The sequence below is a fragment of the Heptranchias perlo genome, chromosome 40 (genome assembly GCF_035084215.1).
Source record: "Heptranchias perlo isolate sHepPer1 chromosome 40, sHepPer1.hap1, whole genome shotgun sequence".
Taxonomy (NCBI): Eukaryota; Metazoa; Chordata; class Chondrichthyes; order Hexanchiformes; family Hexanchidae; genus Heptranchias; species Heptranchias perlo.
This window is the reverse complement of record NC_090364.1, coordinates 2,675,903-2,703,770: the sequence shown is the minus strand read 5'-3', so window position 1 is coordinate 2,703,770 and position 27,868 is coordinate 2,675,903. Positions and strand designations below refer to the sequence as shown.

The following is a 27,868-nucleotide window of genomic DNA, read 5'->3' as shown; positions in this document are numbered from 1 at the left end:
TAAATCAATTAGATTTTCTTCGAGTGACTGCTTTCATACAACATCACTTAAAGACTAATTCAATCACGAAGGGAGGCCACCTCAGGAGGCACACATCACCACAATCTTTGTAACTAGTCTCTATATCCAGTCCTTGTTTTGACATCTGCCCATCGCCATGCTATTCTACTACAGCAGAGGAACAGCGTGTACCACAACCAAAGACAGTCACAGAACAACAGGAAGTGCATTTTCACTGCAAGGGATAGTGGTTATACCAGCGCCCCCATCCCCGACCACCAAGTGATGGAGCACTCCATTGTGGGACATAGAATCTCAGAAATGTCAACACAGGAGGCCACTCGGTCCATCGTGCCTGTGCCAACTCCATAGTGGTCTAATCCCATTTTCCTAGGTCCTTTAATATTTTTCCCCGTTGAGTGTTTGTCTAGTTCCCTTCTAAATGCCACGAGTGATTCAGCTTCAACTTCAAACGCCACTTGCAGTCTATATGTGCATCACTCCCCCCTCTGCAACGACGGCAACACATCTATCACTTTTCTCCCTTCCTTCCCAGTGGCGGACCTATTCCACAATGGAGTGTTCCAAATGGAAGTAGAATGGGGAGGGGGGATGGAATATGGAGAAAACAATGGACATTTTACACCACAGAATGCTCCATCATTCTTCTCCTCTCCCTCCTATAATGGAGGCCTCCGCTGTGACAAATCTTTATCACTCTCTTTTTGCCTTCCCCTCCAGAGATGGGATACTCTGGGATAAGGCCACTCCTCCCTTACTTTCAAAGAGCTGTAGTGCTTTGCTACATACTCCGTCTAGCAGTCTAGCCAAGAGCCGACAGAACAGGGCCACTAAGAGTAGCTCCAATCAGAAGTGCAACGCTCTGCCATCACTCTCACTACACATCCCATGCAGCTTTCCATGGAAGACAGCAGGGGAGGAAGAAACAACACCTCAGCAAGAGCAATAGCTCAAAACAATCACGTGACTCAGCCTCTGATCAAAGGTCACACCCAACACTTATTTTTCTCTGATGCTAACCAGCCAGCTCTGTACTTCTAACATTTTCTGTTGTTTCTTTCAAATATTCAGCATTTACATTTACATTCTTATTTTTTTCTTCCAAGTCCCTGGCACCCAGCATCCCTTCAGAACCAGGACCATGCACGAACAAGGGGCAGGCTAGTTACCGAATTCAACCAGTAACCGCTCGCAAGGCAGGAAGCCTTGATCTGTAGTTTAAAATGCTGAGCACATTGCAGCCATTTTAAAAAAAAAACACTACTTGAAAGTCTGGTTACAAAAGGTTCATGTTTTTTTGGAAAGGCAAAGCTAAGAGGCTACTGTTTAAACTCTCAGGTCATGAAGCCTCAGGGGTTTATCCATAGCTCTCATCTGTTCAAAATGTTGTGTGATACCCTTTATTCATCACGTCAAATTGCTCCCACAACTACTAACACCACCCCCACCCCATCCTGTGTAAGTCCTGTAACCACCAGTATTCCATCCCAGTATTTTATATCTCAAAATGCTTTGGAGGACAGAATCTGGATTACACTGCTGGGTGTTTATCCATAGTTCATGTGGCTATAGTATGAAAATTCTGCAAACCTATCATTAGATCTTACTGTAGTCTCAGTGACAGCACTGCCAAGCGTAGCAATAGGAACAAGCTATTAAACAGTGCGCACTGACTGCCTTGGGGAGGGAAGAGAATGCAGGTTTCAGAGCTGCGTTCCTCCCCTGGAGCTCCTAACAGTTCACAACCCAGCCCCACACACAGAGGTACTCCCTCTCAGCCATGCTCAAGCATGTCAAGCAGAGTCTAGGTGCATTCTAGGGGAAGAGAGGAAAATAAGAGGCACATTTGTTGATGCATGAGAGAAATTCCCCACCCCCTCCCTAAGCCATCCTGGCTGAGGTTGATGCATGAAGAACCAAGGAAAACAGGAGGACAGTATCTCACCCTGAAAGGAAATGCATGGATTTAAACCTTCCCTTGCATTGTTGTAAAAAGGACAATTGTAGCTAGACACTTCAAAGGGTAACTCTGGTCACGAGAATATTTCATGGTACAGTACAAATATAGTGTATCAATCATAATTTTACAGTATGCCGAGTGTTCTTTTTATACTGTAAATATTAAGTATTTTTTTCCAATTAAAGTGATTTTGAAGTAGTCGACTTCACCCTTTTTCGGTGCATCATGATTAATGTTGCTGTGGTACAGAAACATCAACAACTGGTTGAGTGGAGGAATAGGAGGAGAAGAGAGAGAAACGTATAAAGTGTACCATTACAGATTTTACTGATCACAGTGTGCAATATCACAACATCCCAGTCACAAGACACATTCAGAAAGCAGCCCTTACGTGTCTAGCGTTTAGGTTTTGCATGTTAAGACCAGAGCCGATGCAGCCGAGGTTGGCGGTGGGTAGAGCAGCGCCCGAGGGAGACAGCTTGCAGCTCGGAGGAGGGGAGAAGGGCGAGTTAGGGGCCTCGTCAGACAGGCACCCGTCTTGATTGGAGAAAGGCAAAGTCAGCTGAAGGAGGGTTAGCCAATCAGCATGCAGTTGGCGGAGGGAAAAAAATGGATAAGAAAACAGCACAAAGATGAGTTTGTGGGGAAGGCAGGAAGAACAAGAAAACGAGAAGAGACAGCAGTTAGGCCTCACTCACACAGTTAGACAAAATTAGTGCCATAATCAAATTTTCACATACATCCCTTGACTGGGTAACCCACAGGCAACAGGTGGGCAACCGAACTTCCTGCAATAACTGAGCAACCCATTCCATTTCAGTGTCCTTATTTTCCTGGTTGCTGCAAGTATCAAAATTCCTCAAAAGGAACCTTTCCACCCATCTCCCGCTCAAGAAACAAACCCATCTATTAACTTAGAGATGTGTGTTGGTGCATTCATTGCTGGTCTCAACTAAATCTGCACTCAAAGACTTACCAGTAGGCCTGTAAAGGAACTGGAAGCAGGTGATACACAACCATCACATACACAGCAGTCTCAGCTCATCTATCATTATTTATACCAATGGAGTTCTGAGAGATAAGCAGTACATGTTGCCTGGGGTCACCACCTTTTGTCAAGTCCAAAATCAGTCAGGGGAAGGGATCAAAGCTTCAATTTGCTATTGATAACCTTACTAATTAGTGCTTGCGATACGTAGAAAAATGCAGGCAGAAAAAGACAGAGATTTGTTTGCTTAGAATGGAAGAGATTGTACAATCGAGCCCAACACGGAGTGGGGGGTGGGGAGGGGGGGGTGGCGGAGAGAAGAGAAGCTGAGAAAACATTTCACGGATTCCCCATTTTTGGGCGGAGTCTGGAACTAAATTTGCAAAATAAAGATCACAAGCCAGCGACAAAAAAAACTGAACCTAAGCACACAATAAAATGAAGGAAAAACTCCTGTCAGCTTGACTCAGTTGGTACAACTCTTGCCTCGGAGTCAAGGGGGCTATGGGTTCAAGTCCCACTCCAGGACTTGAGTGATAACCTAGACTAACCACTAAGGTACTAAATGAGTGGCTGCATTGTCCGAGGTGCTTCCCTTCAGATGAGACATTAAACCGAGATCCTGTCTGCCGTTTCTGATGGGGTTCAGGTGGAAGTTAAAGATCCCACAAAACAATTTGAAGAAGAGCAGGGATTTTTCCTGGTTTCCAAGCCAACATTCATCCCTCAACTACAACCACTAGAAAGAGATTATCTAAACTTTCCTTCATTGCTGTGTGCGAGACATTACTGTGTGTAATATGGCTGCTACTCTTACCTACATTAACAGTCAATGCACTTCAGAGAAATGCTTTAAGATGTTTCCGAGAGAAGCGAGTAGCTATATAATGTACGTACTCCCTCTATAACTGGCAGCGGAGCCCTCACCTTCTCAAAGTAGGGTCCACTGTCAGTGGTGGGCGAGTCTTTGGAATTTGGTGGCCGGAATCCCGATCGATCCTTCCTCATCATTCCATTGTAATCCATATTCATTCCCCGTTTGTCAGATTCCAGCTTTTTGTCTGGAAGACCACCTAGATGAAACAGAAAAGGGAGGTTTTCAAGACAGACACCAACCCAATTAAAATGTATTCCCAGAGAGCATTTCTGTCTATATGTATGTACGTACTAGTGGCTGCTAGCAAGCCACATTACTTATCTATTTAGAGCTACAGGCCAGGTGGAAGGAAGAAAACATCAAGAAAGTAAGGTGAGCTCTCTGTTTGCTTGCACTTGGTGGTGTGGTACTATACCATATGACCAAAAAACCTCAGGCTCAATTCACCCTTTGTGCTGAATTAGCTGATCTCAACTGGAGCAGCTGTCTGGATGCTGCAATTATCTGGGCTAGGGAGGGTAAAAATCAGCAAGGGCTGCCAATCCTGACGGCCATCCCTTGACCCCTTCTGGAAATTGCATGTGTGTGGACATGGGAAGGGGAGGGAGGGAAGAAAAGACAGGATCAGGATGAGCTACTATGCTCTCCACAATTAAAATACTCAAAGCATTCGCAATCTAGGGATATGTCACAGGATCTTTGTTTAACGTCTCATCTGAAGGGAAGGGCACTTGGTTGAAGTATCAGAGGGTGGCTTGAACTGTGTCCTGATAAGAATCAGCTTTCGGGAGTGATGAGGAAAATATTGGGAGAAGTAAAGATGGTGTATGCATCGATACTCGTCTGCAGCACTGTACGCCTTGTTAAGAGTTGACTAATAGAATACGAGAAAAGTTTAGTAAAAGTAACAGCTTTAAAACACATTGCCTACCTGGAACAACCCAACTTTATTCTGTTTAATACTCACCAACAGTCAAGTCCATTTTGTTACCAACACTGTCTTCGGAAGACTCCCTCTGTGAACGGAACAAAGACTTGTAATAAAAACAAATAAAACAGTAAACTATTAAAATCTAAGTTTGGCCTTTTTTTTTCCAATCACAACCCAAACTGTATGAAATATTAACGTTTGGCATTAATCTGGTTACACTATTCAAAGAAACCGATTCTTGAAAGTGGCACTGTTAAATTAATCTAATGAATGGAAGAATGCAGTACTGGAAAAGAGCAGCAGGTAACTTTCATAAAATCTTATTATTGAGAGTTTCATGCTGGTCAAGGTGAGGGATGGAACACAATGTAGGGACCCAGTGACAGCATCAAACACTCCCAGATCAGTCATAGCTGGCCAGAGTAAAGCTCCCTACAGGCCAACTTGCTTCAGCCCCGAAATTCAGAAGAGCACTCCCCACCCACTGCGCCAGCGTGATTATTTTCCAATTCCTACACCAGCCAACTTGAGAGATTCCCAATTTAGGGGCAGTTATATTGCATTGTGGGCCCATACCCAGAACTGAACTGAGACCGATATAAACTCATTCCACTTAGAACCCTTCCAGCACAGAGAGAAGAGCGTTTTACCCATTCGGTATGGGTTGAATTTGACCCCAGGTCCAAGAGGTGAAAGGTGAGCACCTAACCCCATGCACCAGCCACTTTCTCATGTTTTTAAATAACAAACAGGTTTTTCCAGCCAAACGGTCGAACTCGGGTCACTCCCATGTTATCTGCTTGGCTCGTTTTCAGTGCAGGTATTGGTATGTCAGTTAAAGGTATAGTGTTCTCCCAGATATTAATACACATCATGAGAATCAACCAAGCAGTGCTTTATTAAGAAATACCGACCTGAAAGACAGTTCTGTATTGAATGATTAAGAGACATAAAACACAGAATCATAGAATCATTATAGCACAGGAGGCCATTCCGCCCATCGAGCCTGTGCCGGAGGCTCTTTGTAAGAGCAATCCAGTTAGTCCCATTGGCATTAATAACTAAACCACTGCAAAAACTTTACAGACTCCCCCTTCTCCTTTAGACCAGGGTAGTTAACACCTTCACTTGCCCCTCCCTGTCCTGGTATGGACCTTTACAACAATTTCCACCCCCATCTTTCATAGCCACCTCTTGCTTAACATCTCCCCACTGTCCTGGCTTCGCAGTGTCTTCGTTCTCAATATTCACCCCCGCCTCGCCATACGCCAGGGTTGAAAACTAACAGTTACAATCTGTAATGTCGAACAGGGGCACGTTCATGAAATAAAACAAACGCCCCGATAATTTAAAAGGACAAGAGCAGCAGGTACATGGGAACAACACCGCCTGCACGTTCCCCTCCAAGTCACACACCATCCCGACTTGGAAATATATCGCCGTTCCTTCATCGTCGCTGGGTCAAAATCCTGGAACTCCCTACCTAACAGCACTGTGGGAGAACCTTCACCACACGGACTGCAGCGGTTCAAGAAGGCAGCTCACCACCACCTTCTCAAGGGCAATTAGGGGTGGGCAATAAATGCCGGCCTCGCCAGCGACGCCCACATCCCATGAACGAATAAAAGAAGATAATTTTAGACAATAAGTAAATGTTCTCCATAACCGAATATTGGCATTTTATTATCTATCTCCAGGAATCAGCAGAGCGCAGCACAGCTGGGTTACCTAGCACTAAGAGTATTGCAGTAAACTTGATTTTTAAAGACGAGATGATTTGTCTCATGAAGGACTTGTGAAATCAATCAGTGTAACGTTATAGTCCTTAAACTTTAACCAGAGTACCTGGTGCCACAATCACACCAAAACTGCAGTCCATACAACGATCAACGTCGTCACTAGGATTAGCGTGTGTAACTTATGACATTAAGCTTACTGCTGACTAAGCCTCATTACTCTAAGCCTCTTGTGACAAAAAGGTGGAGTTGGCTGAAGTATAAAACACACCGAAATGAACTGCAGTGTAAACCTCCTCCAGTCACTTTGTTCTCATATTTAATCCACTTGAACTGTTTAAAAACACCCAGCGGCACGATTATTGATTCTTTCCTTCTCAATTTATGCTGCATCTGGAGAGAGCATTTTATGCAGTGAAACACTGGGATAAAGTACTGGAGGATATAGGTTTAACACAGGTGGTAGCAATAAGAGAGAGAGCAATTTGAGGTAACAAATTAAGGATGTCGTACAAGATCTGTATCGCACGTTAAAGTTTGTGATTTTTTTCAATTGGATATTAGTGGCATTGCAATAAATAAGCCCAGTAACAACACTACACATTATAACCAACTTTGCCCTAATTTTTTTGCAAAAGGGATAAATGTATAACTTCGTATGGTCAGACTTCAGATTGGCTCCTAGTGACACGACAGTATATACTGCAATTCATTTTAGTCTATTTTCTGTCACAAGATTCCACCTTTTTTTGTCACATGAGGCTTAAAGTAATGAGGCTAGTCAGCAGCAGGCTTAAGGTGACAAATTTAACCAACAAATAAGGTACATCAGCACTCCAGCGAGTTCAGTAAAGCTGCTCTTACCAATAATCCCATTTTGGAGAATTGCGTAGAGAGAGGGTTTATCCATGCGTCATTGTTCCCACCTTTCATGGAGCCCTAGAGAAGAAAGAGATCCAAAATAAACTCAGTTCTGGTGAAAATGTCAAGCTGTCTTTTCTATTTCAGATGCTGATGGACCTGCTGTCTATTTCCAGCATTTGCTAATCTTTTTTTCAGATTTCTGGCATTAATAGTCTCTCTCTTTTTAACCCATTCAGTTGATTTAAACCCGTCTGAACTACAACCCCATCTCCCCATTCCCCAGGATGGCATAAATAAAACCCTGAAAATTCACATGTTCTGTCTAATTTCATGGATGAGGTCACAAAAAGGATTATTTCACGATTTGTTAAAACATGTTTTGCTTTTCTCCCTCTCTTTTGTTTTGCAGAAATAAAAAAGTCAGTATAAAACCTGCAAATGGGAAACTTATTTCCTTGAACTGACATTACTAAATGTTATCATAGGTGATAACTGTGCATTTATACCAGTGCTTCTCTGCTGTTTGTCACATTTTATGTTTTAGAACTGTTTTATATGCAGCACCCAGGATGCACGTGTTTTCCCTCATGAATAGAAGTGCTACCCATGGCCCACCACTTAACGTCACTAGAACTTAATGCCAACAGAGTTCAACATGAAATGACTTCAGCCAGACTGCCTCTAAGTAGCAGTGTTAAACCACAAAGCAAGTGAAACAAAGTAATTCAAAGACATCAAGAAGAGTAAAAGCATCAATATCGAGAGCTGGTGGCACTAGCTCCCCCCTCCTCCCCTACTCTGTCCCAATAAAGTATCTCAGCCCCAGTCTCAGAAAAGCACCCACTACAGCAACAGTGTGACATTCCTATTTCTCTACAACAGTCATCCCTTTCTGATTGAAACGGCCAATCAATTTAGTGCCAATTAGTGTGAACTATAAGCTGTGTTGTGGGTACAGCCCACTACTCTTGGTTAGAAGCTCCAAAAAAAAACGAATGCAGCACTCTTATTGCCAGCAGAGAGGGAACTGCTCAGCTCATCAGTTTGGCTGTACTCGCACAGCTCCAAGTTCCAAAGACGAAAGGATATGATGGCTGGCCAATGCAATCACCTAGTCCCCTTACCAGCTTAAACTGGAACAAAAGCTGGACCAGGCCTGCTGTGATCCTAATCACACATATTGTAGCAGTATTGCTGGCATGAACCTGTCATGCTGACTTGAAAAAAATCCTGAGCAACTCCAGCACACAGTGACTGAAAATGACAGGACTTCCTGAACAAGGCCTTATGAACTTGCAATTATTTTCAAAATTCACAGGGCTTCATTACTGTAAAAATCTGTACTGGCTGGAGCATTGATAAAAGATCCAAGATGTTCAGGACCCCAGGGGCGGTTTGCACTGCTACAAACATGCACCCATCTGGCTTGCAGCTTGTAAAAAAGACATGCATAAAGATGCAACTCATGCATTTTACAATTTTTTTTTAAAGTACAAATTTAAACAAGATGCCTTCAGCATGGTACAAGTATACAACAGATATAATGACCATAACTAGAATTTCACATCAGAAAACATGACTAATTTCTTATATTCTGTTGGAACCTCACCCTCCCAAAGAGAAGGACTGATATTACTCAATGGTTGGTTCCGTTACTAAAAGTCACACGTATCTTCGTACAACTTTGTAACTGTGAGCCATCCAGGAAATTGTACGATCTCACGTCATGCTTTTAAAAAATCCAATTTATTAATCGTTCAGAATTTTTCCCAAAAAAGGAAGTTGTACCAGACAGGTTGTCTAGCTGTTGTAGACATAAAAGGGAAAAACTGGGAACATTGAAAATTTGAAATACAAACACAGAATTCTGGACGTGCACGGCAGGTCAGCATCTGAAAACGATAGATTAAGATTTCAGGTGTGACCCTGGGAGTCCTGATGAAGGGTCCATACTTGAAATGCTAACCCATCTTTCTCTTGAGATGCTAACTGAACTGGTGTACTTCCAGAATCCAGTGTTACTTTTTTCCTCACATGACTCTTTTGCCAGACAATACATTAGTGGCACAGAAATTTCAGGTTCCATCAAACAAACATTATTGCTCGTTTACCTACCTCAAGCTGAAATCGCCGAAGTGGCCATGAACAAATTGGCACGTTAGAAAAAGACGCACAAAGAGAAAGGCCGACTTGGCCTAGTCATTGGACGTGAATCAGGCTCCCAGAAAGATAATTCACCATCTGCTTATCCTCAAGAATCTGCCATGCTTACCTTGTGAATTTTCTTCCCGCCTGAGGTCCAGTTAGATGAGTTGTAGGGTGAACTACTCTCCTGAGTTCCAGCGCTGTTCCACAGGCCGATCTCACTATCATCTTCTTCCTCCCAGCTTGGGGGTCGAGTACTTGCCACAACAGGGCGATCACCACCTCCCCACCCGTCCTGCATAGATTTTGGACCTGAAAAAAATATATTCTGTATTTTATTCCTCAAAAGAAAAGATTTTGAAAATTACCTCACAAAATCCTCCATGGAAATATGGCCCCCTGGTCACTTAACTCCCCAAGTTGGTAAATAACGAGGCACAACCCTGGAAGGTCTCGGGTTTGAGCCCTAGTCCGTGCTGAGTCAGCTGGTGTCAAAAGCCTTACAGACGTTACACGTGTGTGTGTGTGTGTGTGTGTGTGTGTGTGTGTGTGTGTGTGTGTAAAGAAAAAAAAATGACAGGATAAAAGGAGAAAAGAAATTCACCTGCAGGAAATGATCAACTGATTGAAATTAATTCTAGAACCTTCTCTAACAAAATCAGGCAGACAGAAGAGAAAGTTATACATAGAAAAGCAAATACAGTTATACAGTGAAAGGAAAAGTTGGCCATCAGCTCCTAAATGCTGGCCTGGTTTGATTTTTAAAATGTGCAATTAATACATTAAAAATATCCTTCGTTCAATACTTCAATTGTTCAAGTAAATAGAAACAGCAGGTTATCACGGAATCCCTGCCTCATCAGTGACCTAATCGGGTTACTTAACCAAACTGGCGCTGAGCAACAGTTGGCTGGTTGGATCCAGAAACCTAGTTGAGAAATGATTAAGAAGTTATGCGTGGACAGGAAGACAGTGTGTGGTGACACTGAGGCTTGAATCTGAAACCGCAGGGTTATAAAAGAGCCTTGCCCACTGCACCACAGTGATTCTGGAAACTTCCAACTTAAAAACAAATACCAGTTGGCAAGGCCTGTTTGGAAACTATGCCTAATTGATTCCGCAGTCAAAATGACCTTCATTGCAATTGATAAAATTTGGCCATGTTTTAGTGGATTTTAAAGTGTGCTTTCTTTGACCATTTTGCCCAAATGCTTACGGCTCCACTGGTGGGGTTCATGCATATAGAGTACACATTGAGCTCCAATCGCTCAGTGGCAATGACTTGAGGTCACAGTCAGACGATACAGATTTGCATAATTTGCATCCAATTTCCCACTCCATAACCAGTGCAATCCAACAGGGCAACATGTCAGCATTGTCTGACGCACAGTCTTGCCACCCAGTAACAAATCAAAAAAAGTACTAAATACAGCACGTATGTATGAAATCTCTCTTTCCCTCCTCTCCTAGGGACTCAGACACGATTCCACCTATATCAGCAGCTTTCTGGTAAGTCAAGTAGCCATCTCGGAAGTGCAGCCTGGATGGTGAGGCATTGGCAGGCTATTCAATAATGCAGAATAACACAGCCAAGCCCAATTCTGCCCTTAGCCAATGCTCTTTCAAGTGGGGGTCACTGTATAGTAATCAGTAGCTAAATGCCTGGCTCAGTCTTCCCTCTCTAGCCCAGGCATTCTTCTAATATTCAAGAATCCATTTAAAAAATGCTCATTGATTTGCAAATCATTCAGCCTGATGAAGAAAAAAAAATCCCTCTGATTGCTGATGGGAACACCTCGATTTTTATGCTCCACACGGCTAAAACCAGAGACGAGAGAGAAAGATAATTCTCAATATCTTCTCCTGTTAACTCACCAGATTTGCTGGCATTTGTGGGGGTGTTTCCCCATCCTGATTAGGGCTCACTACTCTCCTCCAGCTCCCCCCAGCCAGTGTTACTCTCCGGTGGCTTGCCCCATGCAAGAGAGTGAGGGGAAAGGTCCTATTGGCAGCAATATCGTGAAAATGTTTTATTTAAGTAATGAGTGCTGACATTTGTGTCAGGGACGCTGGACAGGAGGAGTTACTAAGATGTGAGAGACCAATATTAACATGCGCTGACGAAGAAGAAAGCCTCCGAAAGCTTGTGATTTTCAAATAAAACTGTTGGACTATAATCTGGTGTTGTAAGATTCCTTACAATGATAATAAAGCTTATTGAAAATTGATTTTGCATAGGCCAGTGAGAAGAAATCAGAAATGTTTTCGAAGGTTTTTTGTTAAAACCCCAAAAGTCAGGTGACTCAGGTTTGACACAAACTTCCAATTTTTAACTGGAGCTTTCATGAAAAACATGCAGTTTAATGTAAGATTCCAAAAACAGGATCTTATCTGTTGGTTATTGTAAACTGATATAAAATTGCAACCTCCGTATGGAATCCAGAGATTCCTTTCCCAGCAAAGGGAGGTGCAGCTTGTAGGACACAAAGAAGCCTCTGTGTGAATGCTGCAGCTCGGACTTCCTGGCATCAGTCTGCACCTGCTGCCAAACTTCTCTTGCAGAGCAGTAAGTCAGTTGTAAGTGGACAGATGACTAGGGGAGAGTCAGAAAAAGTACATTACTTAGGCAGGAGCAATGGTTTACGTGCGCAGTTTCTCATATCAGAGTACTGGACACAAATACAAAATTGACTAAACTCGAGTGCGCCAAGAGATTAGGAGATGCTCCCGCTCACCCCAAGATATGTGGAACAGCTGTCAAAAGAGCAGTTAAATCAGTAACGATTAACTCCTTTTCGTTAAAAAAAAAGCTGGAAATATATCTATCTTAGAAGACAATTGAAGCTGATAAAGACAGACACAACACATCAAATATTCTGTGATATAAGAGAGCTCATAATGTGCAGGGATGATCACCTGGGGAATTTCAGAGATGGAAGTGTGGGGGATTGTCATGCTTGGTGAATATTCTGGAATTCTGCTTGATTATCCATAGGGAGTGCAGAGAACTTACAAAGAGCTTCGTCTGTGATAGGCTGCTACCATCAGTTGGGCGATGTTGGGTCCACATTAGGGCAAATCCACAGCTGAAACAAGTTGCCAGGAAGGGTGGGTGAGGCCAGCTCACTAGACGCATTTAAGTAACAGCTAATTGAGTAGACGGTCAGATTGATATTTTGGAAGGATGAGATCAGATGGGCTAAAGGGCCTTCTTCACCCAAACTTATCTTGTGAGCTTGTGAAATGGCACAAGGTGTGTGCAGCAACACCTGACTGGTTATAGTTTCTGTACTCAAAACATAAAGACAACTGTGCACATTGAGAATGCAACTTTGTAGGATTCATTTGTGAATGTACGTTTCCACGGATGTCAGGGTTTCTTTAGGTACTCTGGCATTCATAGACACGTGAGCTTCACAACAAGAATATCAGTGGTAGAAAATGAGATACCAATACATTTAGCGTAATAACAAAAAAATGCTGCTCAGGTAATTCAGTGCCTGTAATGCACTGCTCAGTGAGCTAGTGGGTCATCCATGCAGCAAAATCCCATATTCGATCTCCAGTTTGCACTGAGTTAGCTAATCTCCATGGGCCAGGTAATGGGGTGCTACAATTGATCAGTGTTTCACTTTGACATTAAAGTTGAGATACATTTTACTCATCTGCCCCTTCCTTCCAGGATCAGCTCCCTAAAGAGATTAGCAATCAGGAAATAACAGAAAACAATTAATAGCAGTTTTTCTACTCCAAAATACAAAAAAGTAGTTTAGTCTAACATCTATACAAAACCCTGGTTAGTCCACACCTGGAGTACTGAGAGCAGTTCTGGGCACCGCACCTTCGGAAGGACATATTGGCCTTGGAGGGAGTGCAGCGTGGGTTTACTAGAATGATACCCGGACTTCAAGGATTAAGTTACGAGGAGAGATTACACAAATTGGGGTTGTATTCTCTAGAGTTTCGAAGTTTAAGAGGTGATCTGATCGAAGTTTATAAGATATTAAGGGGAACAGATAGGGTGGATAGAGAGAAACTATTTCCGCTGGTTGGGGATTTTAGAAGTAGGGGGCACAGTCTAAAAATTAGAGCCAGACCTTTCAGGAGCGAGATTAGAAAACATTTCTACACACAAAGGGTGGTAGAAGTTTGGAACACTCTTCCGCAAACGGCAATTGATACTAGTTCAATTGCTAAATTTAAATCTGAGATAGATAGCTTTTTGGCAACCAAAGGTATTAAGGGATATGGGCCAAAGGCAGGTATATGGAGTTAGGTCACAGATCAGCCATAATCTTATCAAATGGCGGAGCAGGCACGAGGGGCTGAATGGCCTACTCCTGTCCCTATGTTCCTATCTGTTGTGGGGAAGTTATTGGAATTTATAATTAAGGACAAAGTGACTGAGCACTTAGAGAAAGTTGAGCTGATTCGAGAGAGCCAAAATGGATTTGTAAAGGGTAGGTCATGTCGAATGAACCTAATTGAATGTTTTAAGGAAGTAACTGAAGTAGTAGACAGGGGAATGTCTATGGATGTAGATTATATGGACTTCCAAAAGGCATTCAATGAGGTTCCACATAACAGACTGTTAGCTAAAATTAAAACTCATGGAATTGAAGGCAAATTATTGACCTGGTTAGGAGATTGGTTAGGCGGTAGAAGACAGAAAGTAGGGAGAATGGGTATGTACTCGAATTGGAAGGAAGTGGGTAGTGGCGTCCCACAAGGATCTGTGCTGGGGCCTCAACTATTCACTATATTTATTAATAACTTAGATAACACAATAAGGAGCCATATATCCAAATTTGCCAATTACACAAAGATTGGTGGCATAGTAAGTAATGTAGATGGAAGCATAAAATTGCAAAGAGATAATGATAGATTAAGTGACTGGTCAAAACTATGGTGGAGGGAGGACCTATTTCTCTTAGCAGAGGGGTCAGTGACCAGACAGCATAGATTTAAAGTAATTGGTAGAAGGATTAGAGGGGAGCTGAGAATAATTTTTTTCACCCAGAGTGTGGTGGGGGTCTGGAACTCACTGCCTGAAAGGGTGGCAGAGGTAGAAACCCTCAACTCATTTAAAAAGTACTTGAAGTGCCATAACCTACAGGGCTACGGACAAAGTGCTAGAAAGTGGGATTAAGCTGGATAGCTCTTTCTCAGCCAGCACGGACACAATGGGCCGAATGGCCTCCTTCTGTGCCTTAACTTTCTATGATTCTACAGATTTCAACGCACGTAAGTGTGAGGTCATCCATTTTGGACCAAAAAAGGATAGATCCGAGCATTTATTAAATGGTGAAAAGCTAGGAACAGTGGAGGACCAGAGATTTAGGGATCCATGTACACAGATCACTAAAATGTAGTGGTCAGGTACAAAAAATAATCAAAAAGGCTAATGGAATGTTAGCCTTTATAACTAGAGGTTGTAAAGGGGAGGAAGTTTTGCTACAGTTATACAAAGCCCTGGTTAGACCTCATCTGGAGTACTGTGTACAGTTCTGGGCACCGCACCTTAGAAAGGATATATTGGCCTTGGAAGGAGTGCAGCGCAGATTCACCAGAATGTTCCCAAGGCTCCAAGGGTTAAATTATGAGAGATTACATAAACTAGGTTTGTATTCCCTGGAATATAGAAGGTTAAGGGGTGATTTTATTGAGGTTTTTAGGATTTTGAAGGGAATTGATAGGGTAGAGAGAGAGAGAAACTTTTTCCACTGGTGGAGGAGTCCAGGACAAAGGGACGTAACCTTAAAATTAGAGCCAGGCCATTCAGGAAAGAAGTTAGGAAACACTTCTTCACACAAAGGGTGGTAGAAATCATAGAAAAGTTATGGCAGAGAAGGAGGCCATTCGGCCCACTGTGTCCGCACCGGCCGAAAATGAGCCACCTAGCCTAATCCCACTTTCCACCCCTTGATCCATAGCCTTGTAGGTCACGGCACTTCAAGTGCACATCTAAGTACTTTTTAAACGTGATGAGAATTTCTGCCTCTACCACCCTTTCAGGCAGTGAGTTCCTGAGTTCCAGAACCCCCCCCACCCCCCCCCCCCCACGCCCCGGGTGGAAAACATTTTCCTCAGCTCCCCTCTAATCCTTCTACCAATCACTTTAAATCTATGCCCCCTGGTTATTGACCTCTCTGCTAAGGGAAATAGGTCCTTTCTATCCACTCTATCAAGGTCCTTCATAATTTTGTAAATCTCAATTAAATCATCCCTCAGCCTTCTTTGTTCCAAAGAAAACAACCCCAGCCTATCCAATCTTTCCTCATAGCTAAAATTCTCCAGTCCTGGCAACATCCTCGTAAATGTCCTAAGTACCCTCTCTAGTGCAATTACGTCTTTCCTACAACATGGTGACCAGAACCGTCCACAGTACTCAAGCTTATCTAGTGTTTTATACAGTTCTAGCATAACCTCCCTGCTCTTATATTCTATGCCTTGGCTAATAAAGGAAAGTATCCTGTATGTCTTTTTAACCACCTTATCTACCTGACCTGCTACTTTCAGAGATCTGTGGACATGCACTCCCTTTGTTCCTCTACATCTCTCCATATCCTCCCATTTATTATGTACTCCCTTGCCTTCTTTGCCCTCCCCAAATGCATTACCTCACACTTCTCTGGATTGAATTCCATTTGCCACTTTTCTGCCCACCTGACCAGTCCATAGATATCTTCCTGCAGTCTACAGCTTTCCTCCTCACTATCCACCAAACGGCCAATTTTTGTATCATCTGCAAACTTCTTAATCATGTCCCCTACATGTGGAAATGCCGGTGATGGACTGGGGTGGACAAATGTAAGGGATCTTACAACAGCACGTCCCAGTACACTGGATATACATTGTGTCAATTACACAGACAGACAGAAAGAAACCCAAATGGCAGAGAGAGAGAGACGTGCTATTCTCCGTGACTGGCCTGTTTGAACAACAACAACACCTTTTGATTGGTGTGATGCTGTCCCAGCCTAGTATAAGATATGCGATTTGAGAACCTTTTCACTCATTCACCTGACGAAGGGGATAATCTCCAAAAGCTTGTGATTTTAAAATAAATTTGTTGGACTATAACCTGGTGTTGTAAGATTCCTTACATATGTCCCCTACATTTAAGTCTAAATCATTGATATATACAACAAAAAGCAAGGGGTCTAGTACTGAGCCCCACGGAACCCCTCTGGAAACAGCCTTCCAGTCACAAAAGCACCCGTCGAACATTCCCGCCACTGAGCCAATTTTGGATCCAACTTGCCACTTTCCAAATGTTGAACTCTCATCCACAAAAAGCAGTAAATGCTAGCTCAATTAATCATTTTAAATTGGAGAGTGATAGATTTTTGCTAGCCAAGGATATTAAGAGATATGGAGTCAAGGCAGGTGGATAGAGTTAGCATACGGATCAGCCATGATCTAACTGAATGGCAGAATAGGCTCGAGGGGATGAATGGCCTCCTCCTATTCCTATGCTCCTAAAGTAAAACATTGCTGCTTTGTTTAGAATGCAATACTCCATTTTGAATTTGCCAAGGAGATTGAGTAGCTGAAGCCAATAAATTGAAATGTTAATGCGAACCAGAGACTCAAACCTGCCACCTATTTGAAGCAAATGCTCTTTCTGCTTAGCCAGGCTGTAACTGCTGTATTTGTTCCATGTTGTCACTAACAGTTGCTTAAACAAGGGGCACACGACAAAAATGATTAATTTTCTTCCCTCCTGAAGGTTCTGGTGCCTTTTGGAGTACCTTGCCAAAATGGAAATAATTCATGCGTGATCCTAATCAATGACCCTAATCGGTGATCCTTAAAAGAGTGATTCTGCTGACACACAATTTCCACACAAGGCCATTTTTGAGTGGAGGTCATGGATCACGATTACAAGTTATCCCTTTCCTGGCCCAAGGGCACCAAGACCAATCATAGTGCACCAGCTGCTGCACCGGCCGAGATCAGCTCACTCAGCACAGGCCAGTGTGGGACCTGGGATCTCCCTGGTCCATCTGTCTCTGTTTCACACTGACTGGTGGTGTCACTCAGCATTCGGAAAGCTCCCGAGATACACAGTTTATTGTGTCAGCGATCTCATAACCCATATCTTTGAAGCCCGACCAGGTAATGAAGGTTTTGATCAGAAATTAAATTTAGCATCTCAGTATGTTACTGTTCCCTCAGGGTATATTCTGTTTTTACCACAAGAAAATGTTTAGACATTTAACTCCTACTTTAAAGAAAAAATGCTAACATTTAATTGATGAGAGTTATGTTTGTTCCTCTCTGGTCTGGAATATGGACCTATAGTTGCTGGCAGCTTTCCAGTACATTGTCCAGGTGGTCACTCTACATGTTTGAGCCTAGATAGCAAGTACTAGTAGACTATACATCCACAAACGACATACCAGCCCATCCCAATCCTGTCCTCGCCTGATGTCTGTACACATGCACTTTCCAGAAAGGGTCACTGGATAAGGATCAGAAGTGGGAACCCTGCCCAAGTCTCCCCTCCCCTAGTCCAATTATCACATCCTAAATGCCAACCAGGCTGGGATCAGTTAACGCCGCACAGATCGGGAATCAAACGTGGAAGTTTTTGGACTGTGTAACTTAATGCTACGCCTGAAAGTGCCTTTATCCACTGGAATATCAGGGGAACTGGTAGTTGAACCAATAAGTACCAAGATCATCAGAAGATGCGTCTATATTTCCGTAAATTGAAGCTCCACTGAACTGATACACAAATCAACAGTTTGTTTGTTTGTACATACTTATGTATTATATAAAAAGTAGAGAAACATACAATTAACTGGGCGACTTACCAGAATTTGATGTGGAGCCTCGTCCTGTAGCCGCATTGGCTGCATTCTGCTCCCGTGGCATTGGCCCACTTCCAGCGCTCTCGTTTTTGGAGTTCTTGTCCCACAGATTCACATTCTTATAGTTGTAGCTGTTGGGATCTCCCCAGGCTGAGGTGCCATCATCAATCTCCATCTTTCGGGAGATGGACTGCGGTGAAGGCTCTTCCCATCCAGTAGGTTCTTCCTCCTTTGGCACGGCTGGGATGGGCGCAGGTGGCACAGATGCAGGTGGCGTAGGTGGCACAGGTGCTGTGCCCCAACCAGGTCCCGACTGCCGGCTACCAGTAGACGCAGTGCCCCAAGAGCCAGGCACATCTTGCTGCTTGTTCCAATTAGTAGCGGCTGTTTTGGATGGCTCACCCCATCCCTGGTGTCTTGTGGGGTCCTCCCACCCACCCCTCTGATTGGAATTAGAATTACTGCCACCTCCCCAAGATCCAGCATCACCACGACCACCCTCACCCCATCTTGAGTTCGAACTGTCCCAGCCACCTGCTTTTGGTTGTTCAGCTGGTTGTCCACTTCCATCGCCCCAACCATTATTTGTGGACCAACCTTGAGTTGGTTGCTGTCTTGCACCCCAACCTGGTTCCTTAATTCTAGGCCCATCATTCCATGATGTTGCCTTCTCTTCTGGCATTCCACCTCCCCAACCTTGACTGTTCTTTGGGTCCACCCATCCACTTTGACTCTTAGAATCCTTCCACTCCATGTTTGAAGGCTGTGGAGCATCTCCCCACCCAGAGGTGCAGTGACTGCTTTGACTGGGCCCTTCGCCCCAGCCCCCTGAGTTAGTGCTCTGAGTAGCGGAGCTCTCCCACCCTTCTGTTCCTTTGTCAGTGCGCCTCTCATTCCTGGGCGACTCCTGAATATCCCACATTGTGTTCTGCTTTATCTGAGTTTGGCCCCAGCCAGTGTTGGACAACACTCTTGGGTCCAGATCAGCCCTGTTTATTACAGTTTGCAATACCTCCTCTTGGTCAGGAGGATCAGTCTTGTTCAAGCGCCGTCCTCCTGGGTGGTTTTCAGAGGCTCCCTTTTTGTTGTTGCTCCGATTACCAGAGTCACTCCCAGTGGAACTAGAGGCCTTTACCCAGTTGGAATTTTGGGAGTTCTCTCCTTGGTTTTCCGGGAGGGGATTTACCCTGTGATTGTCCCATCCGCCTGTGCCACAATTCTGTTCATTAGGAGGGCCACTCCATTCCCCATCTGAGCGATTATCAGTCCCCGGCTGTTGACCCCACAAACCCTGAGCACCACCAGATGTTGTTCTGTTCCCTTTTCCCCAATTTTTTGCTTTGTTGGGGTCTTGTGCCTCAGAGTCCCACGATCCGCCATTATTGTCCCATGATTCAGTTCTTGATCTATTCCCCAGTAACTGTTTCATACCAGAGCCAGTTTTTGCTGCATCATCACCATTGCGTCCATTATTGCCATCAGCTCCTGTACCATTTTGTCCAGAAATTGAGTCAGTTCCAGAAGACCCCCAAACTGTATTCCAAGTTCCCCCGTTTCCCCGTCCCTCCATAGTTCCTCTAATACTGCCTTCAGGCGAGGCTTCAGTGCTCACAGATTGATTCAATACCAAGGGATTTCCCAAGCCCATTCCTAAGGGCATGTTCCAGGTCCCATTCCCTGTCGTATCAGACACTCCTTTATTTTGCAAAGGGTTCCCGGTGCTCTGTGAGCTTGCATTCAAAGAGTTAGTGTCGCCATTATTTGGTCCATCAGTGTTAAGAGCTTGAGGCTGTTCTCCAACAGAAGCATTCCATGTAACACCCGCATTTTCCGTTTTTGACTGTTTTGCCCAGGCGCTTGCAGAAGTACCGTCCTGATCCCTAGGGCTTTGACCTACTGCACCAAGTTGTGCACTGGAGCTCGAAATGTCCGTCTCCAAAGTCCCTTTTCCAGAAGTGCCCTCCTGGCCCAACACTGGCCAGGCCGACGGGTTGATATTTGGGTTCAAGGTCAACCCAAGGCCAGTTCCATCGGGGCTGCTCAAGTTTTTCCAATTGTTAAGTCCGTCTTTGCTCTCCGAAGAGATGGAAGATACGTGACTGGGTTTAGGCACGAGGCCCATGTTCCAGGCCCCCAATTTACATTCATTCTTTCCGCTCCCAGCAGCGAACTGGTTTGCAGCTCCTTTGCAGCTCCTGGCAGCGCCACTTCCTGGTGGCAGGCTCTTCTCGGAGCCAAGGTTTGAGGCACCTTCGTTGTCTACGTGTTCCGAAGCCGACTCAGAGTCTCTGCCTGTGATGCAAGGCCAAGCCTCCATATCAGACCCGTCTACGATTAACTTATCCCAGCCGTGGTTGAGGTCAGTGCTGGATGATCCAGAACCCCAAGCAGAATTTGCATAATTTGAACCAGCACCCCCAGGGTTTGCGTCTACAAAAAGAAGCGAAATATGAATAACTTGTTGGCGAGAAAAAACAAATCAAAATAATTTATATTTGGGTAGGATTATCAAAATCAATTTTCTCAACATATTGACACTGGAACAATACCTGATATTTCATCTTTAGCAACAATTAAAAAAGGAGGGAATAAAAGTAAAATAAACAATTGACTACAGACACAGAAAGACTTCAACATAAAGTACCAAATACGATTCATTTTTTAGCCTTTCAAAAGAAAACTAGTAATTAAAAAAGTAAGTGCAAGCTCTCCCGATGGCTGAAGTGCGTAAGGACATCATCTGGGGCTGCATGGTCCTAAGTTGGATCTTTGGTCTGTACAGAGTTAGCTGATCTCAGCCAGGGCAGCAGTTTGGCAGGGGGGGGGGGGGGGGTGCTACAATTAGCCTTAGTGCCCTGGGGTCACAGGTTTCCCATTTTCGATTACTATCCAGTTTCCAGTTCCTGATTACTATTCAGTGGCCTTTGTTGAAGTGTGTGTGTTGGCTGAGGATAGGGTCAGGCTCACTTGTGATGGCCTCTAGGTCAAATAGCCTAAGAACACTTGTTCATAAAAAGGCTCAGAAAAAAAGAATTAGCCACTTGGGTGAGATGCTGAAGGGCAGCCAGTGCCCATGGAATTGTGCACCAGCGAGAGACGCCCCACCTTCAGAAGAGAAGAAAGCCTGCAAAACAAGAAGAAAACGTAGCTTTCTGCAACCGCTGTCATGAGATGAGCAAGTGTGGCCTTGGATTCTTTCCACCAGCCGGCAGAAAGCATCAGATCTCCAGGAAGAATTTCTCCCATGCCCAGATTTTGTCTGCCCTGCCTGTGAGGAAGTTCCTGATTGCCACTCAGCACCTCCAAACATTAGTGCAGAGGTCACAAATCCCATCAGGTGGGGAAACCGAGCTTACATACCAACCACATGCACACTACACAAATACTTCTTTTTCCTCCCTCATCGCATGACCACACTTCAGGAAAGCAACACTAGCAGTCTCTTCATGGGCGTTAGCTGGAATTGAACAAGGAGGCTTCATACAGGGTCTTATAGCATCACAGCAAGGGTTTCCCCCTGGTCCTAGTGCTATGGTCATTTTGCAAACAGAGAACCAGTTAAGGAATATCCTTAAAAAGAAACCCATTAAAAATCTGATCTACTGGTGCAGCCTTTGGTTTTAAATTTCTCCTCAAAACGATTAAAGGGAAGTTTGAACACGAACATTGCCTACTTACCCACTGGTGTACTGCCGTGCTGCAGCGGACCGTTGGGTTGTGTCAATGGTTGTGCAGTGCCAGGGTTTGATCCCGGCAACCCAGGAGGCCCCGCCCCACCTCCAAGAAGCCCACAGGAAGGAGGAGGGGGCTGACCACGTTTTAGTAACACTTTGTGCTCGTGCTGGCGAAATCGAGGAGGCACCTCACGGGGCAGATAGCGGGCGGCGTTCTGTGGCTGGCCGTTGGTGGCCACCGCCCTTTTGGCATTGTTACCACCGTTGCCGGCTGGTGTTGGAACGCTGCCAACTGGGGTGGCAGTTGGAGGCTGGCTTAGGCTTGGCTTCGTCGCTTCGGGCACTAGAGAAAAAATATTTAGAACAATTATTAGCAGAGAAACTTCGATACATGCAAATACAGAAAGGACATTTATTTGATTTCTGCAGGGTCAGGGAAAGGAGAAGGAAAAACCTCTCATGTTTTATCAGGTATGAGGAAACATGAAAATATCATGCAGCTGGCTTATCTAATTGAAGTTTTCAACATTATCTAGACTGACACTCCGAGTGCAGTACTGAGGGAGTGCAGCACTGTCGGAGGTGCAGTCTTTCGGATGAGAAGTTAAAACCAGGCTCTGTCTGCCCTCTCAGGTGGACATAAAAGATCTCATGGCACTATTCAAAGATGAGCAGGGGAGCTCTCCCCGGTGTCCACGGCCAATATTTATCCCTGAACCAACAGCACTAAAAAAAAAATGATTATCTGGTCATTATCACATTGTTGTTTGTGGGACCTTGCTGTGCACAAATTGGCTGCTGCATTTCCTACATTACATCAATAACTACACTTCAAAAATACTTCATTGGCTGTAAAGCGCTTTGGGACATCCCGAGGTAGTGAAAAGCACTATATAAATGCAAATTCTTTCTTCAACATTTATCTCTTAACCAATACCACCAAAACAGATAAACTGGTCATTTATCTCATTGCAGTTTGTGAGACTTTGCTGTGTGCAAATTGGTTGTGTTTGCAAGTCACTACACTTCAAAAGCAACTCGTTGGCTATGAAGTGCTTTGAGACGAGCTATACAAATGCAAGTTCTTTCAAGCTGTTCTCAGCATCTCTGCCTTTACTAACTTTGTAGGATCGCCATCTAAGATGGGCACACCAATTGCAACTTTACCAAGCAGCTATTGGTCCAACCAAGACACTAAATTTTAGGCCAGGCAAATCAATCACAGATCTGCTTTTACCACTTCGAGCAGTTACTCAGTATGCACCTGATGTATGGGGGGCATGTTTTAGTACAAGTCTAATTCATTTAGAAAAAGGATTATGTAATACTTACAATAATGTGACAGTTTAAAGAGCTAAGAGGGAAACAGTTCCAGTGGTTTCATTCTAGTAAATGCTGACTAATAAGATGTTAAAGTGAGCCATTTGGGTGAACAATTTATGAGTTAGCAGCCAGATAGGTGAAAAATGGGATCATCAATCTGGGCCTAAAAGTGCAAGCCTTGTCATCAATAGCACTCACTTAGAGAGCAAACCGCTTTATGATTAATTGTTTTTTTCTGGGATTTCAGAATATGGGTTTAAATGTGGAATGCTGATAGCACCAGGGCACTAACTCGGAGAAGTTACTGAGCCCGACAGTGCAAAGAAGCTGAACGGACATAAAAACAGAAAATGCTGGAAATGCACAGATCAGTCAGTGCCTCAAAGAGAAAGAACCTCTCTCTTCTATTTCTGTTGCTGACTGACATGATTTCCAGTACTTTTTGTTTCTATCTCAAATTTCCAGCAATTGCTGTTTTTCTTTTAATCTCTATAAGCTTCCTCTATTTTTCTCCCTCATTACCAACGGTGACTGAGTGATCTGCTCCTAAGCCTTTAATTAATGCCACTCCGAACCCACCATGAGGAGTTGTGCAACAGCAGCATAGAGACTACTCTTTGTCCAATTCCCCGCCTCTCCCTTGCTGCAGAAGCACTTGCTTTCGGCCTCATGCTTCCCCAAGGGTGTCCACATCTAACTAGTCCAAAACCAGATGGGAGGTAGGGTGTCTGCAAAAACACAATGGGCCCGCGTGCACAGGCATACAACTTATCCTCAAAATTAGTTAGTGGCCACTATTGAAATCAAACTCTCTGATCCGAAATTAGACTGGCGGATAGCCTCCCTCCCCCAGGGTAAGTTCCAGAATTCCAGAACTGAGGGGAACAGTACCACTGGTTTCACTGACAGTTTTGCTAAATGAAATGTTAAAGTGGAGGAATTCAAGCCTGAATCTCACCACTCCATGTCTCTCGGCTTTTGTTTGATTGGGAGATGAAGTGGAACAGACAAACAGGTGAAATTACACGATTGCTGGGGCACTTACGGTTAATGAATGCATCTCTACCAGCTAATTTTAGCTTAGGCCAGTGCAGAAATTGCAAAGGTCTTCAAGCCACCTTCCCCCAAATCGACAATGCCACTGTAATTTCTTTTTTGAAAGTTTGATTTTTAAACGAGATAGCAAGATGCACTTGCTAAACATGACTTGGGTACTTGGTCTGCAAAGCAATAGACTTAAACTTTTTTTGTTAAAAAAGTCATCCAATTGTATGTATTCCTGCAAAATTAATTGGGGGACGAGAAAGAGAAAAGGAAAGAAAATTCTGTCCTTAAATCAGGAGTGTCCAACTAGAGCCTGAGAAGTCGAGCTAACTGGCCTGCATGTATGAAGCATAGCCCTCAGCTCCGCCCACTCAGTGCCACTGCCAGTTCCCTAAATGCTGCTGTGCCAAAAGATTGAATGCTGCAGCACACTGTGTGCAGGAATTCCTGATTTTGTGAGAATTCCCACCCAGTATGGAGAAGTATTCAATCACTTGGAGAAGCAGCCGGTAAAGGAGAACTGAGGGAGATGGGGAAATCAGAATACCAGCACGAGTGGTATATGTTAATGATTTGGACTTGAATGTGGGGGGGCTTGATCAAGAAGTTTGCAGACGATACAAAAATTGGCCGTGTGGTTGGTAGTGAGGAGGAAAGCTGTAGACTGCAGGAAGATATAAATGGACTGGTCAGGTGGGCAGAAAAGTGGCAAATGGAATTCAATCCAGAGAAATGTGAGGTAATGCATGAAGGAAGGGCAAACAAGGGAGTACACAATAAATAGGAGGAAACTGAGAGGTGTAGAGGAACAAACAAAGGGACCTTGGAGTACATGTCCACAGATCCCTGAAGGTAGCAGGACAGGTAGATAAGGTGGTTAAAAAGGCATACGGGATACTTTCCTTATTAGCCGAGGCATAGAATATAAGAGCAGGGAGGTTATGCTAGATCTGTATACAAAATTGGTTAGGCCACAGCTTGAGTACTGCGTACAGTTCTGGTCACCACATTACAGGAAAGATGTGATTGCACTAGAGAGGGTGCAGAGGAGATTTACGAGGATGTTGCCAGGGCTGGAGAATTTTAGCTATGAGAAAAGATTGGATAGGCTGGGGTTGTTTTCTTTGGAACAAAGGAGGCTGAGGGGAGATTTAATTGGGGTATATAAAATTATGACAGGACTAGAGAGAGTGGATGGGGAGGACCTATTTCCCTTAGCAGAGGGGTCAGTGACCAGGGGGCATAGATTTAAAGTAATTGTAGAAGGACTAGAGCGTAGCTGAGGAGAAATTTTTTCACCCAGAGGGTGGTGGGGGTCTGGAACTCACTGCCTGAAAGGGTGGTAGAGGCAGAAGCCCTCAACTCATTTAAAAAGTACTTGGATGTGCATTTGAAGTGCCAGAACCTACAGGGCTACGGACCAAGTGCTGGAAAGTGGGATTAAGCTGGATAGCTCATTCAGCAGACATGATGGGCCAAATGGCCTCCTTCTGTGCTGTAACTTTCCATAATTCTTTGAGACTGGAGGGGGGAGGAAGAGGGCCAGCGTGAAATGGGGGGAGAGGTGGAGAAGAGCATGAATATGAAATGGGATGGGGCAGTAAAGGGAGAAAAGTGCCAGCATGAAGCGGGACAGGAACGGAGAAGAGAAAAGGAGAGAAAAGTCCCAGCCTGAACTAGAGAAGGGGAGGAGGCAATGGAAAAGAACATCAAAAGGATGTGAATGGGGTAAGAAACCCTAGGCTACCCCAAGCAGCTAGTAGCAGTAGTATACGGCTGTTTATATAAAGTCTGTGGGCTGAACGATAAGTAACTTAGAGGCCCACAAGGAGAAAAGGTTTAGAGAATCCTGCTTTAAGGTCAGGCTAAACTTAACGGGTACATTTCTGCATAGTAGTTGGAATCACAAATAACAGAAGTGCATCGCAGGTCTGCCAACACCTGAGAGAGGAAACGTGGGTCAAAGCTATGCAGTCTCACAGGTTCAATGCTAGCAAAAGGTCCCCAGCTGGAAGGTTTATCGACCCAACTGGAGTTTGTCTTTCAGATGCTGACAGATCCACTGTGCATTTCTGTTTTTATTTCAGATTTCCAGCATCCGCAGTTTTTCATTTACATTGAGACGATATATTACATTTACTTGTATGGCATAGGTCACTGCAGTATTGAGGGCTGCATACAATCTCACTGCAAACCACACTGCAGTCAAGCCCGCTTATTAAGGACCAGGTAGTTTATCATCTCGAGATCCAAGCTGCTCTCTGCTGACTATGACGGATTTTCAGCTAAGACCAAGGAAACGGCCTGCAACGACACGGTTTGTTATAATGAGGACGGACTGCACTTGGAACTGTCTCAAAGTGTTATGCTAACACTGCGCTGCTGTGCTCGGTTCATTGATGCAGGATGTTGGCCCACTGAGAATAGGCATTCAACAGGATGGCTAGTGTTTCAAACAAAGATCTTTTATTTGAAACCTTTTGGGTTGTGCAAAGTCTGCCTCAGATTTATTGGGCACCTGACAATTGCACATATTTTTATAGGATTCAAAATATACATCTTTCTTAACACTCTACTGCTATGACCTGGTAACACTGCAGGTCAGAGCTCTATTTTAAGACAGCTGAGGAGATATTTACGAAAACAAGGATGAGAAAAGACCAGACTCCATTCAGACAATGGTGCAACCTTGTATGCTGTGTATAGACCCCCTAACCATCATCGCCTGGGAGGGGCAAAAAACTGAAAAGTAAAACTGTGGCCATTTCAGGAAAAAGTCTGGGAAATTCCTCTCCAACATCCCACGGCAAGAAAGCTCGCTCCAGAAGACCCTAATAGCTCATAAAGTTGAGATCCGGAGTCACAAGATGAACTCCATTTACAAAAGGGGGAGGAAATAAATGGGACTAATGGCCAGCATTATTTCTTCCCTCATGGAAAAGAAGCGACTCCGAGGTGACCAAATTGAAGTTTTGAAGATTATGCATAAATTGACAAAACTGAACCAGCGCTCACTATGATAATGGGCTCAAATGCCAGGGGACACAAGTTAAAAGTTAACAAGTTAGGAGTAAGTAAGGAAGTCGAAGGGAAATTGTACTAATTGGGCAAAATGCTAAGTCAATTCATTTGTAAGTTATTTGAAAAGAATAGTCAAAGGATTTCAGCGCTCCTTACTATTTTCTGTGAGTTAACGGCTTGTTATATTAGATAATATAAAAGAAAAAACTAAGAGCAAAATTTGTCTGGTATTCCCAAATAAGAGAAATTTGATTCACTGTACACACCAACTGCCTTTCAATCACTACTGACTCAGTATCAAAATGGAGGATGATTATATGTGCTTGGAACTCTAGTGGGTACAAGCATTGGACGGTGCAACATTAAATCATACAGACCAGAAGGTCCTGGATTCAATTCCCTGTCGATGCTGAGTTGGCTAACGTTACGTAGGGTAATAGTTTAGACTTGGCCTGGGTAAAAGGA

At 44.0% G+C, this 27,868-nt stretch overlaps 1 protein-coding gene across 4 annotated transcripts in view; it reads right to left on the bottom strand.

Annotated features, from left to right (window-relative positions):
• The window catches only part of tnrc6ba (trinucleotide repeat containing adaptor 6Ba), a 124,294-nt gene that overhangs the window by 15,936 nt on the left and 80,490 nt on the right, over nucleotides 1-27,868 (bottom strand). For 3 of the 4 annotated variants that reach the window (XM_067974333.1, XM_067974334.1, XM_067974336.1), the window contains 7 exons: nucleotides 22,020-22,358; nucleotides 18,345-20,771; nucleotides 9,650-9,834; nucleotides 7,378-7,452; nucleotides 4,814-4,862; nucleotides 3,897-4,042; nucleotides 2,373-2,543 (listed from right to left, as the gene is read on the bottom strand). In XM_067974333.1, coding sequence (XP_067830434.1) covers nucleotides 2,373-2,543; nucleotides 3,897-4,042; nucleotides 4,814-4,862; nucleotides 7,378-7,452; nucleotides 9,650-9,834; nucleotides 18,345-20,771; nucleotides 22,020-22,358 — 3,392 coding nt within the window. The remainder of the gene's footprint in view (nucleotides 1-2,372; nucleotides 2,544-3,896; nucleotides 4,043-4,813; nucleotides 4,863-7,377; nucleotides 7,453-9,649; nucleotides 9,835-18,344; nucleotides 20,772-22,019; nucleotides 22,359-27,868) is intronic. The other variant, XM_067974335.1, reaches the window with a different exon arrangement.